Raw genomic sequence first — 16,329 nt, 5'->3', positions numbered from 1 at the left:
ACGTTCGCTCAGAAAACAAAGGACAAGAAACAAGCTAAGATGGACAGATGGTAAGCGGCAACGGTAGCTCAATGGGAGCGACAGTATGTCGCGATGCGAAATTCTGAAAGTCCTCGATCTCGCGAGGAGCGCAGGAGGCGTTCAAGGAAGAAAGAAGTGCAAAATGAACAACACAACGGCGGCAGGTTGATGGTGATAGCGAAAGTGGAGGTAGCGGTGGTGGTGTTGGTGGTGGACAAGGCAGAGGCAGGAAGGGGAAGGGGGGCCGTGGGTGATGGAATTGCACAGGCAAGGCAACCAAAAGCGAAGTACCTGAGCTAGAAGTGTACTTGAAGCAGAGTAGTTTAGATAGTGGACTGCAAGGTACCAGACATGGATCCTGGTGTATTTCCGGGCAGATTTATGCACGGCTGAGACGCGGACTTCAGGAGGGAGAGACGGCGCGTGGGACGGTCGGTGGATCGTTGGCGTTCGACGCTGCAGGGTCGTGCGTGCGTTGTGGGCTTGCACTTGTTTGTGTGTGTGGGGAGAATAGGAGGAATTAAAGCGAGCGCGAAACAAGCGGCGACGATGAATAAAATGATAATGAAGTGCTTTTGACAAGGGAAATGATCGACGCTGAAGAAGAACTGGAAGAACGGAAGAAGATATCCAGAAGAAAAGTGACAGGAACCTGATAAGTTTGTGTGACTCTAGAGAACCTGCCTACTAATGTACTGCACGTCCGAAAGGAAAGGAGGCCAAGGAGAAGAGAAGGGAAGTACTACCAAAGGTACATAAGGTAGGAATCAGGGGCAACTAATGTCATGGAAGGCGGGCAGGAAACAAGACTGAGGTGGCAGACCAAGTGAAAGAGGAGGGAGGGAGGGCGAATCAGAGATTCCGAGCAGCTACGTGTGCAGTCCAGTACATTTTGATCGGTACCTGAACTGAGATGAGAGACCAATACTGGTAGTGGATGGGATGGATGGATGGATGGTGATGATGATGCCCAGTCAAGGCGAACTGGGTGGTATGGATGGGAATGGAATAACGTGGCCGGTCTACTCCGTACCACCGCTGGTGAGTGAGTATTAGGTACTGACCTACCTTACAGAGTTGGTGTAGAGCTTTGAAGCTAGGTAGCTAAATCTGAAGGCTTACTGTATTTTGCAAATACCACCCATACCTGGGCTTCCACCAAAACCTAAATTAACACAACGGACGGGACGCAGTTCAACGGTCAATCATCAAGTATTGGCTATTAACAAAATCACCCGCAGTAGCCCTTCACCAAAATACGCTTGCCATGCATACCACCAGTCGCCATACTACGTAAATATGTAAGATAAGAAACAGAAGAAGGCCAAGCCCTGAAAGGGCTCCGTACCTGCTGGGATCAGGGGCAGAGGCGAAACTCACGGGAGACAGAGTGGAGTAACGCCGCCCAAAAACATGATCGTTTTTAGAGCGGGTTCTTGCAACGGGAACCCACAGGTGCAATGACGATCAGCAACAACCTGGACTGTTAACGTTGTTGGGCCTGACAGGCCTGTGTTAGTACCTACAGTACCCAAGTGAAAGGTTCATGAGACCCTGGGATTTTGCGGGCGAGAAACAAAGGACTCTGCACCCCCTGGTTCCGATTAAGATCAACTGTATTCTGTACAGTAGGTGCCTGCTTATCTTCTTTCACTACAAAAAGACAGACTCAATTCAATTGCTTGTTGCTTCTGTATAAGAAGTAATATGAACGGCCAGTCGCCTCTTGAAATCATGTGGAACGGAGACGCTGCAATTGCGGCGTTGGCGGAGTCTCTTTGACAGAGGCGCGTGGTCTAATTTGGTAGTGCACCTCTCGTGCTTCTTCTGAGAAAAGAAACACTTGGTTACTTGGATAAGCGATTGATCATCCTCTGGTCGTCAGACCGCCAAACTCATGGTCGATCAGAGGGGATGATCTCAAGAGCTCTTTACATATTCATGAGTGCAGATAAACACATATGCAGCAAGTAGTTTGGATGGTTGGGCTGTAAGGGAGAGGATCCTGGTTCATAGTTGGTAAGGATTATAGATGGCCAAATACAAGGATGGTTATGGTAAAAAAAGGCTCTGTGCAAACTTCCGGTTGTTTGAGAACTCGGTCAGCTGAAGGATCCGTCCTCAATGATACAGCACTATAAGTAAAAGCCGAGGAGCTGTGACTTGTTAGGTGCCCAAGCTAAAGCCAAGTCACCAACGGTTATACCGACCTACAACAGAAGTTAACAGAGCATATCCAACTTCCAAAACGACACGACAAGAGACAGGGGCAGTGGTGGGTGGTCTGGGCTTGGGGCGCCAAAATGGCCCTCGTGCCTGACAAGGGGAGGGAAAAGATGCGAAGAAATAAACTTGAACTTCCTTGTATTCAACGAGTATCTTTGTACTACTAGAATTTATCAAGATTAGTAAATTGTAGGCAGAGATATGTTATGATCAGAGGCGTATTGTTCGACGTGGGATCCAATAACACTCGTCTACCTTGAACTTTGCGAAATACGGTACGTTTATTCCTTGGGATTCATCTTTTTCGGCTCTCCATCAAGACGCCTGCATAAGTTTTCTGTCAATCAACGCTTGTTGAGGGGCAATAAGAGACAAGGAACCCATCCTTGCGTGCCAAGTCAGGGGTAGATTTGACCATCACCCGCTTCGGGCTAGACACAGGGCACAAGGCTCTACTAAAGTGCCTGCACCTGCTTGCGGGCACTCATGGACGGCTCGCTGTGGATGCCCGCGTGAGTGAGATGGGTAACAATGGAGGGCAAAGATTTGGCTGTGGTTCAATATGTGTTTGCTATCGATATTGCTGTGATGGTGATGCAGGCTGAACTTCACTTGTATTGCTGCAATGTCGTAATCTTGTCGCCGGGCCACTCGCAGATTGCTTCGAATAGCTAAACATGCCCGCCAGTTTCTCTCTTTACGATGCACCACTACACAGGCCCGTGTGACTGAGTGAGGTCATGACGCCCTAGCGAGCGAGTGAATCCACTGCTCGTGGAGAAATAAAGAAAATGGAACCAAAGCAGCTCCATACTGCGTAGGGCCCTGCATTTGATTGACAATCTGACAATCTTCATTGCAATAATAGCCAGCCCGTTTTTAATCAAGGAGAAAAGGTTCTCACAAATGATCATATCTATTCTTCAACGATAAGGGGTTCGGAGCTACATTTTCACTAGCCTATACACTATCACCGTCGTTTTAGCGTCTATATACACATTCCAACTGCGGCATGTCTCGCATCACCTTGCCTCTCTTCACTCATCAGACCCATGTCTCTGGCGTGCTGTGCCTCATCTTTCTAGGTCCCCTTGCCTGCCATGCGAGCACCCCTGTCAGCAACTGAATGTATCCCGAGTCTAACGGTACCTTATGTACTGTACCTGGTTCTTGGCACCCTGTCTTGTCGTGCGCGCAACGACTGCGGTGCGGTTTGGGGCATTGTCGATGGCCGGCAGAGCAACCTGCGAATGCAACGATAAAAACGGCTTCAAGGTTTCGAAGATCACCATCTTGGGCATTATCACAGTAGCAGGCCCAGTTAAAACGGCATGTTGTCACGCAAACTTGACGCTTGGCAGTCCGAAAGAAGACTTCTGATACACGGAGCTGGTTGGCGATCGTCAGAATCACATCCTTCTCATATCCATATCCATTTGTGGTTCTCGTCTATCGAGGAATCGCTAACGCTGACTATCTGCGAGACATGGCTGAATACATCAGCGAGTGGTTTTCGCAATTTTGCGAGTTATCGCTCCACATTCTTGTCTTTCCACGCCATTAGCTTTCCCTTTCATACAATGACAACGGCTTTAATTAATACAGGATTGTGTAGATGACATTGTGACAAGGCAGTTTCTCCAATGGCTAAGCTGATTCGAGGTCTAGACAACGCCAGCCTTCACTCTAGATACTCATGGCTGATCTACTTTGATGCTAATCATCGTTTCTACCAATCACCAAGCAACAGCTGGTTCAAGGCTAACAAGAGCCACCTGTCTCGACAGCCACTTCTAACATATCACTTGAGGCAAGGGATTGGAATGGAAAGACAGAAAGCCGAACCCAACCGTTGAACGGTTGTGCACTTACATACATGCAGGAGTAGTCGGAACCTTGCATCTTCAGCTGATAGTTCAGCCTGCCTGATCCTAGAACTCTTGGAAAAAGAAAGCGGACGTCAAAGCGGGTGATATACTGCATCGACTTACTCCTTCGTGCCTTGTAACTGCATATGAGAATACATTGCCAAGCAAGAGGTTGCGACTTAGACATGGGCCAAGAACCAGCGTTGAATACTTGTAGAGCTAACATCGAGATAACTCCACTCTCAACGACCATGCCCCATGTTGAGATACTTAGGAATTGTGATCTCAACTCATGTCAGTGCCGACCTACCTCAGGTCAGGATCAGGATACGAGCTGTCTATCCACAATTCACCTTGAGGATTGATCTTGAGGGCTAGCCCCCACGTGCTGCTATCGCCATGTCATCTGTGCTATCCAACCATTCATGTTGGTTTCCCGAAGCTGATTCGGACACGAAATACTGTACTCTCTGGTCGCCCTAAATATGTCTATATCTGAGAAGGGGCATAGACTGCCAGCATGCATATCACATGTTTTTCTGGTTCTACTTAGAGACGATACATACCTAGTTACGTACTGACTTAAGTAACTCTCAAAGAACCGACATGCAAGGAAATCCCTTGCATAGCAAGCATTTCATCACGATCGAATGCGCACTGGTGATGTGTTTCCTCCATCTTCGTGTTCCCTCTCCATCCGGGGTTCCGGATGGGCCTGTCGACCCTTGATTAATTCTGAAACGAACACCCTTCTGCCAACGGGACGAGCCTAGCCGCCTCCATTGTGAATGAAAGTACACATGAGTGTAACGTACGTGACCTTTATGCAAATACCCATGTACAGGCTCGGTTGATTCCGGTGTCAGGTCTTTAAACAATCATTATTGAAACTGTGGTCTGTGAGTCAAGACGTACTATATTTATCGTCCTATTTATTGAGTCCCTACTCCCAAGATGGTGGCACGGGAGGCGTAGCCACGATAGCAGGGTTTCGATATCTGGCACGCACTTAACGTGTTATTATTGTTTGACAACAAAGCAATAGATATCAACAGTCGCCAACGAAAGTTCTAACACTCCATACAAATGCAAAACACAAGTTCACTTCAATATTCATGCGATAGTGTTGTGCCTCGGGGTGTCAAAAAACGTCTGACGCTGGAATCCACATTCACCATACAAAATCACATCTTCACGTCAGACGTTTTCTGACACCCCCTAGTTGTGGTACTGAATAGCGGATCTGGTCAAACACTGCATCACTCGGACAGCGTTTCCCGATCGTTAGATACTCATATGTAACATATATCATGCACCACACCGTTCAATTGCATGGGAAATATTGTTTCAGATTCCCCCGATGACATCTTTTCTATAACTGCATTGACGTTATATCATGCCAATCGCTCCGAGATGTAGCCTCTTGGTTTCTCAGTTCCACGACAAGATCCCAACCAAAGTTGACTCCTTGCAAACAATAGTATCTTGAACAGCAGTTTTATGTCGGCCATGTTCCTGGAACTCTCCTGTGTCATCTATGTACCAGTCATTTGGCACATCTTCCATCAACAGCTTCCTTGTTCCCATCACTATAAGCACAGCCGTCACCTAGTCCGTCGAGTTCTCAGGGGGGAAAGGTTGGACGTTGGTGTCATGGCGTCGATAAAGAGCCGAGTCCTCAGGGTTTTCCTTTTCCGGTAACTGTATCTCCCGGAGAATCTGATAGAAGGAGTTTTGATAATCCTTCTTGAATATGAATCCGATGGCGGCATCAGACTCGAAATACTCGTGCTGCCTAATGTTGTCAAGTCTCTGGCTCTGAAGCACATAGTACTCGTAAATCGGGTGTTTTCGAGGCATGTAAAGATGACCGCACATCCTTTTCGCGTGTGTCTGTACGAACAGACCACTCTCTATGTGATCGTGGGTTCTGTCCGCTCGGTTGGTAAGGGAGGGATCTCCTCGGGCACGTTGGGAACGAACCCTGAAGTCGACAGTGTAAACCACATAACAGTGGTGGCGCCAAGTTGGAGTCTGTGTAGGCCAATTTTCGAGCATGATGTGTGGCAGGTTTTTACTTGTGGCCTGTTGAGTAGAATCTGGTCGATGAAGCGGGAGGTCCCCCAGAGTATCGTGTTCGTCAGATTTCGAATACATGTTTTTCCTAGGTATGATTGATATGATCGATAAAATCAAGCCATCCTTCTATCCCAGGCTTCTCTCGCTTCTCAATGAGATATCGTTGTATGGCTTTTCGAAGAAAACGTTCGGGGGAGCCCAGCCCCCTGTAGTGGAAAAGTTCGTAGTATCAAGTGACGATGAGACACAAATAAATTCGCCCAAGAAATAAGACCTTAATATATGTTTTCGCTTGAATTGTGAGGGTTTAGAAATCTCAGTGTGTAGGGGTTGAGCTTTTGTCTTCCGCCGTGGGCAGCAAAGCAGTAGGTAGCGAATACAGGCAGGTGCAGGCAAACTGATGCATGTCAATGGATGGAATGGAACGGAAGGCACACTGCAGGTATATAGCAGCGCTGTTTGAGCAGTTGCATTTTTCTACCTCATCCTATCTTCACATGTACCTTCCTAGAGGACAACAATAGGAATTCTTACGATGGCCAATAGCGTCATCTCTTCATCGCTATTCACCAGACACTCCTTGCCAACAAGTTATTTTAAATGCCTAGTATCAAGAAGACTCTACCTCCTATATACCTAGGTATTGTTCTATTGTCTATAATTCTTTCCTTCCATTTCTTCAATCTAATCCCTTCTAGCAAATCTTTTTAATGTCTTCCTTTCCGCATAGGTACATAATAGGTAGCAATTCAACGTCAATAGAGGTCTTTCGTCAGCGAGGCCACCTGCGGATATGTGCAGCTTATAGTCCCGAGGCAAACAGTGGAAACCAATTGTTGAAAAGTAAAGACGTACAACAAACATTATCATTGTTGCTAGTCCATTTTGATAGTGTAACACGATCATGATCTTTCCATCAAAAAAGCACACACAAGAAGCTGGTACATCAGCTTTCAACAATTGAGCTCCACTGCGCTAGGGAGCTCAACGTGATGTCATTTGTGCCGCAGCTGTCCCAAGATCCAACCTCCACCACGAATCAACTGGCAATCCAAGAAGCAATTGACCACGCGTACCTGTTAGAAATAGCATATACGCTTCACAGTTTATCTTAACAGCCTTCGGCAATGTCCTTCAGAGCTCCTATCCGACGTATTGCCCTCGCCAGGCCTGCTTTGGCTGCGCGGGGTTTTCACTCGACTCCTCGTGCTTTTGTCCGCGTTGGCCAAGAGATTCCTAACCTTGACGTCCTTCTGGAGGACTCGCCCGGCAACAAGGTCAATCTCGCGGAGGAGTTCCAGTCAGCCAATGGCTACATCGTCGGCGTTCCTGCTGCCTTCTCCGGAACGTGCTCCAGCAAGCACATCCCCTCTTACATCAACCACCCCAAGCTCAAGCAGGCTGGCCAGGTCTTTGTTGTATCTGTTAATGATCCCTTTGTGTAAGTTCAACAATCATGAGTCGTCGTATATAATATTAACATGGCTTGTTTCTGACTGTATTGCAGCATGAAAGCTTGGAGCGAGCAGCTTGACCCCGCCAAGCAGACTGGTGTGAGTAAACATTTTTAACACAAAACTCCTCTCGTTCAAAGTTCGAGATTATTTATCTAACTTCTCTCAGATTCGGTTCCTTGGTGACCCTACTGGTGAGTTCACTAAGGCCCTAGACCTCGGCTTCGAGGCCTACGAGGTCTTTGGTGGCATGCGTGGAAAGCGATATGCCCTCAAGGTCGAGGATGGCAAGGTCAGCAAGGCGCACGTGGAGCCTGACAATACTGGAAGCGCTGGTGAGTGGTATCCTAAGATCGTTTATCATGTACATTTGCTAACATCAAATCTACTAGTCTCCATGGCGGAGCAAGTGCTCGACTAGATTTGCTTATCTCTATATATCTGGGTGGAGTGTCCCGTACGCCCGCGTTGTTTCAAACATCTTGAGAGCATCTCGTGATCCAAATATACAACTACAGTACCCATGGTGCTTCATATTTCACTCACCCAATTTCTTTTTGACCTTAACTACCTCTAGTATCATCATCGCCTGCTCGATCTGCACAAATAGCGACCTCTTAGCAAAATCCTTCCTTGATCTTGACACATATCGATCTCACATGAACAAAGGGGCACAGACTACCCTTGACGAGACCTTGTGAATGTTTTGCTTCTAGTATGATACTTTCCCCGTGAGATAGGCTTCCTAATCATCGAGCCACTGCTTCCGACTCTTTCGACAACATTGCCACCGTGCGCCACAATTCTTTGACACCCATAGATTTGAACTCCATTTGGTTAGCAGAGTAAGTTGCTCAGTGTCAGTACCGTTCAATTTTATGTAGAATATGTCTGTCATGATTTTTACCCCCCCTCCCCCTAACCTCTCACCTTTGCAGACCTTAGCTAATTCGCAAAGCTCACATCCACTCGTTTTGTCTGAGCCTTCTATCCTTGGTTCAGATATGTTGCGAAGCAGGCCTGGTGGAGGAGCTGGTTGTTTCGCTTGGTCGGTGATATGAATGGTGGCGGCATAAGGAGGTGCAAAGTTTCAAGCGCCGTCCTAGAATATCATGGGTCTCAGCTTCTGGGCAAGTTTAAGAAATCCTCCCATGACTATGGCTGTAGTGAATTTCTCACATCTCATTTGCTTTTGGCGATCTTTGATGCCACCTACGAGCTTCAAGAGGGCGTGTCATTCCACAAAACTCTGCTGCGAATCGTACATTTCTGGCTATGATGCTATTTCGTCGAATCCATTGCTGGTCATAGCCATCCTAGAGATTGACGGCCATGAATCGGTGTGAGTATGGAAACTCTTAACAGTGGTGTGAGTGGAATATTCAACCTATTTTCGCGTCTATTCGGTTGACTCAGGCACTGCCAATGATATCAGGCATGCAGCTCTACATACCCGGTAGCATTATGCAGTTCTGAGGCCGTTTCTCTAACGACATTCCTGATCACACATTTCTCAGTCAACGACAGCTGTTTAATTGCAATCCTCGTTGATATCAAGTTCACGAGGAGGAGTCTTCCTGTGTGTACTACCCTACAGCTATTACACAACCAAACATTACTCCTGTGCACTGGATATTGTGCCATTCTTATATCATGGTCACCGGTCGGCATAACATACAATAACAGTTATTATTTTGTGTATATTACTGACGCATGAGAATGTGGGGAGAATATGTCAACCATCTCAAGCCAACTAACATTGTACGGGTTTCAAGTCCTTGATACGATATGTTGGATATTGCCGTAGATAACCAATGGAAAGCCACCTCGCATCGAAAACATTTAGAAATACAGACTTTACTAGCACCGTACATTATGGAATCAGCGACTGTGTTGATACAGTGGCAAATTCTCAGTGTGCTCAAGACATAAGTTTTGATCTTGGAGTAGACAGACCAGCATATGTACATCACTATCACTAGAACAAATCATCGAACCGGACAAGGAACGCCTGTCAATTCGATAGCCGAAACGCCCCATCAAAAGGAGGATAAGGACACCGGCTTGTTACTCAAACTATAGCCTTCAGACAAAGCAATGCCTTCCAAACAAGGACTCAACCGCCGTGGACCGAGATGATGATCGCCGTACCGCTGTGTCCAAGGTTGGAACGGAGAGCTCTGTGAAGACTTGGATGAACGCAACGGCGGCGACGAATGAGAATCCATCGCCAGGGCTTGGGCTTGTCACACCAAATGAGTTGAAACTAGACAAGGGCGAAAGAAAGGCTAACGAGGAGGGTCCGGGACGCGTCTGGAACGCGATATCGTGAGCAGCCTTGTTGAGTGGTGAATTAAGCGCGCAACAAGGGTATTGGAGGAAATGCAAGAAATGATTAATTACGAATCAAAACTCGACAATGAATCAAAGATGCCCGGATATGTGACGGCCGCGTGTGGGCAGGCCAAGTTTCGAGATGATAAGCCTATAATAGGTGCAGTCACAAGTGATAACGCTGGAACCTGGAGGCATGAATCATGTCAATATAATTACGGCTGAGGTGATAACCGGGTATTGAAATGTGACATGGGCGGGAGGCGGCCGCGATGTGAGGAAACAAGCAACCTACCCTTTATTCAAGACAGGCCTCTTTGAGCTATGGATATCGTCACTCGATCGAGGTGTTTACTGGACGGTGTAATCAGGTAGACTTTGCAGCAAGTGGGCTGATAGGCACAACCGTGGCCTATTCCATACTCCGTACTCCGTACTGACGCCGAGATACAAGGCAAGGCGGACAGACCGATTCCAAGCATGCAGTCAGTCCATCGGGCTCTATTATCAGATAGATGCGCTGTTGCCCAAGACAGTCACTTCTCAATAGGTGTGTATTTGCGCAAAACATGGCTGCCGATATTGGGCTGTTATACATGCATGCAGTCCGAGATCATGAGGCGGCTACATGCATTGATGTTGTGATATGGGATGATTGGGAGATATCAAACCATGGCGCTGATGTTCCACCATTCCCCAGAATCACATGTAGTAGAAGAACAACATGCGTCATGGGCTTGCTAGGTATTGTTGATATCTGAAAACCCAAATCTGATGTCAAATCCAATCGGAAGATTATCGATCCATGGTAACCAATTGATACTGAAGCCTCAGTTTTGTAACCTTGCAACGCTCTGCAGACGAAGAAGAGAAGGGAAAAGATGACGGCTCTCTACCCAACCACACCAACTCAAGGTACCTAGCCGCAGACCAAGCTGTGACAACTGGCCAACCACGCACATGCATCCGTGACAGCATGGAAAGGCCAAGACATGTGGGGGATACACACCACCACCACGCGGTTACGCCCCCACCACTTTAACAGACGACGTGCGATCTCGAGACAAGTACATACATACGTAGTGTACGTATAGGCTATAGCTGGGAAGCAATATGACAATGCACTTGGGCAGTGAGTGAGTGCATTTCATCAATGCGATGCGATGCGATGCGGTGCGGTGCGTGAGATCGAGCACAGCCGACAACGCACCAATGCTGTATCCCCATATCTGAGACTCTGACACGAAATTTGACTTCCTGTTCGGCAAAATACCGTTGCGACTTTGCGTGGTCGTCTCAGGATACGATGACATTACATCGGCCCTCGAAGCAAAAAGAGACACAACAGCATCATGGAGCAAGAACACCTCTAAGCCCAAGGCAAGATGGTGAAAATGCTTCATTTAAAGGCCTACCGAGTATATAATCAAGTTACCTGAGTCTTCTGGTTACTGGTGATAGAGGCCTCAAAGTTTTCTCGACTACTGGTACTATACGGAGTACCTACCCTTGAATACCTAAGGTACATATATGTCAATTGAAGGTACGCGCCGCGTCCGCGTGCAACAGGAACACAAAGAGTTCCTCTCCTCATCCACATGCGGAGCCTACGGTAGGACGTCCCGCATATTCCCCCCCATTGAGGTGCAACGACCGTGCTACCATTACCACGATCCACAAGCCAAGGATCCACGGCCACTCACCGACTCCGTAGCTCTTACGTACGAACTGCTGCAGCCAGTTTGAGACATTCAAGACTGAGGTGTGTTTAATGAGGTGAGAAGCTAAGGTGCAGGGCTCAACGACAGTGACGGCCCGGGGAAGATAGGACCAACGTAGCAGAGGTATTGCCGCTCTGTTCTCAGGATTGAACAGACAGGGCCTCGTATTGTGATTGCGTCCTTTTTAGATCTAGGCCTGCACTCGTACAAGAGACGGACGGGTACCGTAGCACGTCCAAGGGATCCTGCACGTGGATCTCTGTCCTGTGGAGCTACACTCCAGAGCTCTTCACAAACAACGAAGCAGGCAAAAAAAAACAAAAAAACACCACCGATGGATGAGAATAGAGCCAAATTGACAACTTCTACAACGAGGCTGGGAATGTCTCTAATTCCACACGGCCAGTGAAGCAGAGGTCCGGATCGCTGGATTCAGGCTGTGAGCGAGTGCCAATAATATCACACCGACATTTGCCAATCGTCTACATCAATTCAAGGTTGCCATGATCCCCTCATCCAGCTGAGTTTCACTGCATTGCATGTGACCAAGAAGAGGCAAATTATTTCGTCACGTGTCCCTATGCTGGGTTCTACCAGTAGATACCTACCATAAAGCTGAGGTGTTATAGTTTGAATGCCCGAGCTATAGAAAAAACCAGAACCAGGTACCCGAAGACCTGGTGAAGCTGGAGGTGTTTGAGGCCTGCCCACTGACATCAATATACAGCCTTGTTATGGTGGTATATCGATAGCGTATCGATTAGATGGGCCTGGGCACCAACTAACTACTAGGTAACCAGCAATATGCCTTACCTTGCTTTGGTGACCGCTCTTCGTGAGTCAAAGCAGGCTACCTCTTTGTGAATTTGACAGAAGCTCATCAAGAACTTTGCAGCTCTGAAAAGCGCCTTGTGCCCCGTTATGCCGGCCGTCGGGATGTGAATAACTCGGGGCTAATTTTAGTCCAAGCCGGATTGCCAGCTCATCCACACACCACCCAACCCGGACAATGATCGGCCGACAAGAAAGAGAGGGGTGAGAAACACGGGTTATGTTTCGACCGCGATTTGTGTCGTCACTCTGTGACAGCTCGCGACATCTTGTTTGCTCGTCGAGGCCGAAGTTGCGAGAGAGAAGAGGTAACCAAGTATTGGGATACAAGATCTAGAGAGAAGCGGTCTGGGGAAGAATGATAGAAATGATGCACTGGAGCGGGAAAACACCTACCTAGACGTACAGCCTGGTAGTGAGAAGTAAGACAAGCTGGAAGGCCTAGCACAGTGATATACTTGCAATCATCTTTTATCCCACCATCTCCTCATTCCTCCAACAAAGCAAGTTTACCTGTGTCAATGCTTAATCGACCTCACAGCGGAGTTCTTTGAAGCATCAGATAAGAAGTTTTGATTTTTTGGGGTTTGACAACTCGGAACACCGGAATAGAGGTGGTCAGTGCCGAAGACCAAAGAGTTTAATAGAGGCTGTGACTGTGACGGTTATGACAGCTGTCATCATATCGACTGATCTCGACGAGTCCCATGAAAGCTTCAGTAAAATTACGTCTTCCTTGACTTTCCCTATTTGTAAATGCTCCCCAATGGACTGAACGAGACGAGACAAATGTAGGTACATCGTACATAGAACGTGCGGATAAATATCTCGAAAGTCAAGGCTTGTATTTGGATTCACACCCTAACAGCCCAGCCACCACAATGGCAAAATAGACACCCCCACCTATGTGGAACCCCATACAAACACAGACACCTCACCAGGGTTTAAAAAAGAGAGGAAGGTGCGCTCCTTGCGTCACGGTCTGTCTCCCAATCAAAACCTGACGCGGCTGGAGACCCACATTCGGAGCTGATTCATCCAGTCAAAGGAAGTCGTAAAAACAGACTGGATCCCGCCCCTCAAATCATCTCGTCGCATTTTCCCTCGTCCTCTCCTTCTTCACGGCCAATCAATCCTCCTGTTCTCGTCCACTCAACGAGCAATCAGAATCGTCCAAGGCCTCTCGAAACATTTGATTTGATTGACCTGTGTCGCTACCTTTATTCTCTGGCCATTCACAATTCACAAGCATTTCTTCCCTTGATTGGATCACACACGCGCGCAAGACCAGCAATCGCTCCCGCCCGCGAACCACAGACAGCCCAGTAAACGCTCTGTGCTCGCAAGCCCAGTCAAGTTCTGCTATTCGCTCAGCGCCCGCCTTATCACCCCAAAGGGCAACACATAACACGGCAGACTATTGCTACCGGCTTCAGCCCTATCAGCTAAGACCGACTAATAACTGAACTGTTCTGTTATCCAGGACTGCACTTCAGTGTTATTACTACGGATAGCTGGTTTCTATTGCTCATTCGGCAAATAAAAAAAAGCCCAGCTTGTTGCTCTCCAGCCCCCAGGCAATTTTTCAGCTCAAGGCCAAGGTCAGGACCAGGGCTCAATACTCTTCCTCAAAAGCCTCATCATTGTGCGATCACCACGTACGACTTTACCAACCTTTCACTCTTTATCTGGCCAGGTATCAAGACATTGATTCTCCCGAAACCAATTTGCTTCCTTTGTTTTCCTCATCACAGCCTCGTTCTCAGAAACGAATTCATTCCCCTTGGGCGAACCTCGACAAGCTAGCGCTGTGATTTCACCTGAAGACCCCCATACACGCGATTATCCTCTAGGATTGTCCAAGACGCGTCCGACTTGCATCGGAGAAAGTCAACAACCCTGATTCTCTGACAAGAATTTTCCTGCCGAACTCGGATAGTCTTGTCTTTGCACTGCCTTGTCTCCCCTTTAATCCCTGTTTTGTCTGCCAAATTCCCGTCTAAGCGCAAGACCATAACTTGCCGCGCGACAAGACGAGCCTTCACTCGCCCGAGACAACCCACCCACTCCAATTCAATTTAACCCACCTCGGTCCATCAGCAAATCAGCACCCTTTTGCACTTCGCTTCGCCTTTTCATCTTCACGACTTCGAGGCCTATCATCGTCAACAGCATCATAGTGGCCATTTCCATTGGTCGCAATACCTGTCACCTGACAATTCTTGTCTGCGGATCTCGATTTTACCCCGGATTTGACTCTTGTCATCTGGCTTCGGAATCGAGGTTGTACGAGTAAGCCTTGAGCGCGCTCAGTATTCCATCAAACCGTGCACATACGCTCGCGTGTGCATCATATCCGTAACAAAAGGTACGTAGAACCTCAACTTCTATCACAATTGTCCAAACATTTTCCCAGTCTTGGGTATCCTTCTCGTGTATTTTATCAATGCATTCGTTCTCTGCTTTACCACATCGTTAAGCAACGTGAGCGCGTCGTGTCACGGTGATCAGATCGTGTCAACGCGGCCTTGTTACTGCCATTTCACTCTCAATACGCGCTTCCTCCATCAAGTGTTGGTTTCAACGCGCATTTCATGCTGTTGCCTGTGGTGTGTAGTGCAACGAGGATTTCTCTATCCTTTGGTGACCACTAACACCAAAGCTAGAGACGAAGTTGGCAAACTTGCACCGCAACTTAGACTGACAACACTAATAGCCTGTCGCCGCACCGACACCTCATTTAATCGGGACCACCCTTAACGTATGTATCACGTGTATCTTCTGTTTTATGATGCCTTGTTCACTGTTTGTCGTTACACTCTGGACCTTGGTTCACCACGTTGACGGGTTGTTTCCTGCGATCCCAGCTTCGCTTATACCAAAGCGAGATGTGCCACTTTGGCGAAACTCTCCCACTCACTCCACCACATGATCACTATTTCATCTATCGATCGAAGTAGTCCAGTGTCTACTCGGTCACACAAATGATGAAGTTGAAAAAGATGGATGCCCTAGCCTGTATCAGTACCCTTTGACTTAACAAGCTTTGATATGCACGCCCGCCCACTCGAGCTTTTATCATTCCTATGGCCAGCCAATACCCCGCTTTGGGACCCTGTTGCGAGGCGCAGGACCGCAGCTACCAGAATCTCGGGAGCGACTGGATCATGGCCGCCAGAAAGATTGAAGCCTAAGCCTTTGGAAGTTCAAACGGCGTTTCTTGACAAGGCAGCCTGGAAGTCCTCTTCATGTTGTCATGCGGCACGACGAACGGGCGTCAGTCTTGTTGAAGTATCTTGATCTTGCACTCAAGACTGCTAGTGACATCAGTGGCCATGCAGAACGCCAGAATGAAGAGCCGCATGCTCTACCCCAAGCATTCAAATCTGCCCAACGAAGGAAGTCTTCTGCTTTGAGGCCGCGAGCGTCAATCATCTTACAGTACCTACTGCTCTGGCCAAAAGCTAGTGGGCTGGCCGAGTGGGAGATGTGGGCCCGTCCATCGCATATTCCGTCATGCATGAGACGCTGAGCTGCCAACGCATCAAGAGTGGCTTTACAAAGCCCATCAGCACCCTTTACCCTTCCCGCCCCCGTTTTTCTACCGTCTCCTTTATCCTAGTTTAGCATATATACACCTCAGCTAACGCCTATGGTTGGACAGATCTCTTACAACGAGCAACTGACCAGACAGCACCGTCTCTGCCACCGCTGCTTGTCTATTACTTTACTCCAGCCCCTAGATTCGACGATATTCATTCGCGTGGCTGTGTAAATAGTTTCATCAGCCACTCT

General features: G+C 47.8%; 3 protein-coding genes across 3 annotated transcripts; 2 read left to right on the top strand and 1 right to left on the bottom strand.

Moving 5' to 3' along the window:
* Positions 1-5,723: 5,723 nt before the first annotated feature.
* On the bottom strand, positions 5,724-6,272 carry FPRO_01281 (uncharacterized protein; the record flags this gene model as incomplete). The annotated part of the gene is made up of 1 exon (XM_031233216.1): positions 5,724-6,272. The coding sequence occupies one exon, from the start codon at positions 6,270-6,272 to the stop codon at positions 5,724-5,726; it is 549 nt and encodes a 182-aa protein (XP_031075192.1).
* A 1,049-nt stretch (positions 6,273-7,321) lies between these two features.
* On the top strand, positions 7,322-8,069 carry FPRO_01282 (uncharacterized protein; the record flags this gene model as incomplete). Its single annotated transcript, XM_031233205.1, has 4 exons — positions 7,322-7,635; positions 7,702-7,747; positions 7,818-7,983; positions 8,041-8,069. The coding sequence occupies 4 exons, from the start codon at positions 7,322-7,324 to the stop codon at positions 8,067-8,069; spliced, it is 555 nt and encodes a 184-aa protein (XP_031075191.1).
* A 1,367-nt stretch (positions 8,070-9,436) lies between these two features.
* FPRO_01283 (uncharacterized protein) lies at positions 9,437-9,980 on the top strand (the record flags this gene model as incomplete). Its single annotated transcript, XM_031233194.1, has 2 exons — positions 9,437-9,516; positions 9,731-9,980. 2 exons carry the CDS (start codon positions 9,437-9,439, stop codon positions 9,978-9,980), a joined length of 330 nt encoding a protein of 109 aa, XP_031075190.1.
* Positions 9,981-16,329: the final 6,349 nt, after the last annotated feature.

The sequence above is a fragment of the Fusarium proliferatum genome, assembly GCF_900067095.1.
Source record: "Fusarium proliferatum ET1 genome assembly, contig: FPRO_scaffold001, whole genome shotgun sequence".
Classification (NCBI taxonomy): Eukaryota; Fungi; Ascomycota; class Sordariomycetes; order Hypocreales; family Nectriaceae; genus Fusarium; species Fusarium proliferatum.
Note: the sequence above shows the minus strand (reverse complement) of the source record. Positions and strands in the feature narration are given on the sequence as shown.